This window comes from Montipora foliosa, chromosome 1, assembly GCF_036669935.1.
Source record: "Montipora foliosa isolate CH-2021 chromosome 1, ASM3666993v2, whole genome shotgun sequence".
In the NCBI taxonomy this organism is placed as follows: Eukaryota; Metazoa; Cnidaria; class Anthozoa; order Scleractinia; family Acroporidae; genus Montipora; species Montipora foliosa.
Genome location: NC_090869.1, coordinates 10,945,674 through 10,950,673, shown reverse-complemented (window position 1 = coordinate 10,950,673; position 5,000 = coordinate 10,945,674). Strand labels below are relative to the sequence as shown.

At 41.3% G+C, this 5,000-nt stretch overlaps 1 protein-coding gene across 1 annotated transcript in view; it reads left to right on the top strand.

The window, feature by feature from the left end:
- Window positions 1–5,000, top strand: part of LOC137981285 (uncharacterized) — a 29,975-nt gene that overhangs the window by 8,437 nt on the left and 16,538 nt on the right. The window contains exon 3 of the mRNA XM_068828563.1: window positions 1,818–2,073. Within this exon, the coding sequence (XP_068684664.1) occupies window positions 1,818–2,073 (256 nt within the window). The remainder of the gene's footprint in view (window positions 1–1,817; window positions 2,074–5,000) is intronic.

Below are 5,000 nucleotides of genomic sequence, written 5' to 3'. Positions count from 1 at the left end.
CCCTGCATCCTGTTAATTTCTCCCCCTAGTATCCCATATCCCTATACGTTTTTTACCTAAATCTTCTGTATTCCTGATAACCCCTAATAGGGCCTCGTTGTTTCCACTGGATAATTTAGTAGCATTAATAATAAGAAATAACCTCTTTCTGTAATATGACGATCAGAATCAAGCTATAACGACCGTAAATGAAATTTGTAAATTTCGTATAAACCCTTGTGAACAAAATTATGCAAATTCCCGCGAAATTTGAAGCGACATGAGGAGATTTCTAATATCCAATTTTCAGACGTTGTGCCTTGTGCGATGATCTAATTTTCCGTCGAGTGAATGATGTTAATAAAAGGACTAAAAATATTTTAACATTTTTGAAATCTGTCTTTTTGCAGCGGAGTTATAGAGGTTTGAATTTGGCCAAAATCCCATACATTCACTATAATTTAAGCCGCGTTTTCCCCCCAACCAAGATGGCGTCAGAAACCGTGAAAAGGTCTACTGAATAGACTAACCACTCACGTGACAGGCGTTTGTTTTGGGGGAAGAGAGGGAAAAAAAATGCCTTCGTCCCATGAGAGACATACAGAGACAATTTATTTTATTGAGAGAGCGCCTGATTTTACTTTTAAAAGGTATTTGTAACAATCACTCTCGCAAACGTTGACAAACAGCGGGACTAGCATGTCACGCAAGCCTTCTTATCACCCGCCGTGGAGATGACGGTGCGAAAGAAAGCTGCATAGACCTGACAACGCAAAAATTTTGAGTTCGCCAAGCAACGCAGTTTTGATTTGACGGTAGTGCTGATGACGCAAAAAATTTAGTGTGCCAGACAACGCAGTTGTGATTGGTGGCGAGCTGATAGCGCAAAAATCTTGAGTTTTCCCGGCAACTTAGGTTCGACTCGTGCAGAGTTGGGTTAGATTCTGAATTTACCCAGCAATGCAACGCTGTTTTTGTTGATTTTAGGTGATTAGAGACGTCTAGATTTATTTTAGGGTTAGCTCACTTTAGGCCATTTTAGATCATTTTAGGTCATTCCTTGATTTAGTAACTACGGGATAAATGTCTCGGTTGTTTTCTTGCACGACAAAGCTTTCTTTTCTTTAAAATTGTTGCAAGCTATTAGCATTCTTCGTTATCACTCAGTTCGATCCAAGATTGGACCGCTCACTTGAGCTTGAATCCGGACCTTCACACGGGTAAAAAATCGAACGACGCGAGTATATTTTCTGTTGCGTCTGATCGATTAGACGACAACTTTTTGCCTTTCACGTCGAATTCCGTATGTGTAGTACATAAAAATACCTTGCCGTGAAACATTTTCTCGATGGTCGTCTGCCCACAAAATGAAATGCGTGCTGATTCCCTTCCTCGCAAAGATGACAAAGCCTACATTGCCACCCCTCCCCTAACACACAGTTGGTAAACCTCCCAGGTTTTGAGAGACACGTGACCGGCCTGAACCAGGGTCTTCCTCCTCAACGACAAAGGACGCAGTAAAGAGAGACCCTGGGAACGAGGTTGATTAAGCATGAATATTCAACCTTTTAATTGTTTATTTGTTCTAGGGATTTTTACTGATTATTGTTGTCTATTTTCTAATGTAGTTCCTTCTTATTGAAAGACCTTTGACAAATACCATCAGTCAGTGACCTTTAAACAGAAAGTCAGTCAAAGTAAAGACCAATGTACCGGTTACCTGAATGCCACGTTCTTACTGTTGTTCAACGATGTTGATTATAATTATTTTAATTATTGTTTTGATAACTTGGAAGTGTTTTTTTTGTGTGTTAAACAATTGCATTTTCTTTGTTTAGGATGAAAGGATTGTAATTGAAACTGGTAAATGGAAAGGAAGACAGCTCTTTATCTGTAAGAGGGATCATGCTGCATTTGTCGATATAGAAACTGTCATACCCGAGAGAGATTTTGATAATGACCCTGGAGAGGCTACGACAAGGGTAACATCACAAAAGCAGGATAAGCAACGAACTGGCTCAATAAAACAGGAAAAAAGACAGAATAACAAAATGTATTCAAGGTCATTGAGTTATGATCTTAATGAAACTTTAGGTAATATATGCTGTCACACGGTTACAAAGAGTAATACCTATTTTTCAAGAATAATTTGTTTGTAGATATGTATGAAGTGGAGGCTATACACCAAGGGCGGGTGTGAGAAGTGAGGTACGCAACTGTAAGTTTTGTTGTTGGTAATATGTTTTTCAAAACAACAGGAAAGCGGTTAAGTTCGTTCAACGGCACGGCCACAGAGCTCGCCAACGGAATCACGAATTTCGCTCTTCATTAAGACTTTCTTGAGATTGAAACTAGATTTTGGACAAGTTATGATATGTTTGCCGGAGATGGTATATCAACATCTTAGTCAGGAGGCAGATGGCAAAAATACGATTTTCGCTAAACATTTTGGGTAGAAGCAGGAAACATAACTTAAAATTTTTGTTTTTTAACCCTGATTAACAATATTGCTGTTTCCACCTCGAAATCTTCGGACTTCGGTCACAACGAGTGATTTTCTTCCACGCTTTGATCTAACAACATGGAACGAGGCTGAACTTGGAAGACTCACAAAAGCTAAGAAAGAGACCACCAAAATCCAGGAAATTAGCAAAAACTATTGCACTTAAGTGATCGGCGCCGTATTGACATTGAAATCCATACAAAAATAATGGGTCACGTGTCCCGTATGCGCTTGTCACGCGCCAAAAGCAGACAAATGTCGAAGAAAGGACACAATTTTTATTAGGCTTTACGGAAAATTTTGATTTATATCGTCGTTCTTATTTCACTATTGTCATCTAGAATACTAATATTTCTGAAGTCTGAACAAACAGAACGTTTTCCCCCCTGGTGCAACATGGAACCGAGGCTAAATCACAACAATGTCAAAATAATGAAACAGCTGACAGATTTGAAGATTTATAAAACGTCGTTCAGCTTCTCGGCTTTTGGAAATCACTACCCAAATAAATAAGAAGAGGCAATTTGTGTGAAAATAATAAACTTTTGTTTCCGGCGCGTAACAATGTTTACTATACTTCTATCTCGTTTTAGTGGTATAAAGTGGTTCACTCCTTCTTAGTGAGCCCTGGACCAACTTCGCTAAACTTCACCCTCGTTTGTTGAGTGTTCCTAGTGTTTCCGTAGTGTTTCTTCTTGCTCCTGAGATATTAGTTATCAACTTCGTCAAACTTCTCTGTTTGCGAAGTGCTTACAGTATTTCTGCAAAAGTCTTCACATTTGCATACCTTAGAGCACTGAAGGGCTAAGCGAACGCAAGTACATCTTCGGTTTGCACAACAGTTGCCTCCACGTGTACAACCGCAAAATGCCAATTCCAAACATGCTGCAGATATTACCTCCTGCGTCATAAGCTTAAGCTTTAAAACTCCTTCTTCGTCGCAGAACCATCCATTGCCGTCTGGATTAGGAAGTAGAGGACACGGTTGAAGGGCAGTCTTCCATATCAGGACCTGGTGGTTGACTCGTCGTAAGTGGAGTTGCAAAGCATCTTGCGTCGGAGGAAGGGAATCAAGGTTTTTTCGTGTCTTTCGAAATGCCGTTGCCCTCTCCTTATTGACATGGACTTCTTCTGTGCCTTTATTGTAGAGTCGGCAGATAAATGCCTCAGCATCTGCAAGTACATTAGCATTAGGATGGCTTTCTTCGCCAAGGTGCTCAAGCAGCTTCACTGAAGGACCGTCGAAAGCTTTCCATGCTTTTTGTTTACCTATACCGACAAACTGGCTCGTAGTATCGCGTTCAGTTAAGGCATGAAATGCTAGCAGAGACTTTCTCTTCTCTTCCGGCAATGTGATCTTGTGAACTGGTATGTAACACGTTCTTCTCGAAGTTACAGAAAACATCCATATGTTTTGACAAAGATTTTCCTTGTGTGCCAATAGGAGGACAAGAACATCTGTGTCACGACACAAAACGTTATCCTGGCTGTAGCCTCTAACTGTGGCATCTCTGGCATGGATAATAATTCTTGTATCTGCCTCTTCATGGTTAGAAGCCTGTCCATTAAAGTCTTCCCTTGACTTATCAGATGACCATATCTTCAGTATGTCACTGAATCCACCACTAACAACCAGCTCACGACGAGGATATGCAATGTGACTTTCCGACATTTTCGTACACAAAAAATGGGCAAGACTGGCCTTGTCCTCTAAGACAATAAACCTATCCCAGTTCCTGGCTCTCCACATTCCTCCTGATGCCTTTGCTCTTCCCTCCTTTGCGCTTTCTTCTTGTTCCTCCTTTGATAGAGTTTGGGAGATAGCGATCAAATACTACGTCGACTCTAGTACAATTTTCAGAGAAGTGGGAGGTAACAAACGCACTGAACTTGTCACACCACTCTCCAAACGTCTTTGCACCAGAGGCATTGGCCAGAGATTGAACAGCCGCCATCCCATCGATAATAGTACATGTCTCACTCTGGTTGACAGGGCGCTGGCTCTGAGAAACATTCTGTTGTAATATCTTGCTCAAATCTGACCTCCCTGATGCTTCTTTAAGACTTCCTTTGGGAGTGGCAATTGAAAGCGGGACAGGAGAAAGTTCTCTTTGCAACAGTTCGTCTACATCGACGTTACGACCAGATTCTAAGGCTACCACGACACGCCTCAAGAGATCTCGGTCTGCCTTTAGCGTAACCGTCTTGTTGTTATCCAAAGAAACTGGTACACAGTACAAGGTTTCAAATGTTTTGAGCTTTCTGTTTTGTTTGACACGGTCGTGAAACTTGACGTCTTCCTTTATTAGCCTGTCTTGCACAAACTCTTTTACGATGGTCTTGCCAATTTCTTCTGCGCCCAGCAGGTCATGTCTGATTTCTTCACTGCATCTGGCAACATCCCCGGTTGTGACTGAGACTACGTTTTCCGCTTGACGAAAGACCTCATACTTCGTGAAGCATGGCACCAGCTTAAGAACATCCTCTTCATCTCGCCGCATTCTTGCCTTTCCCAGCT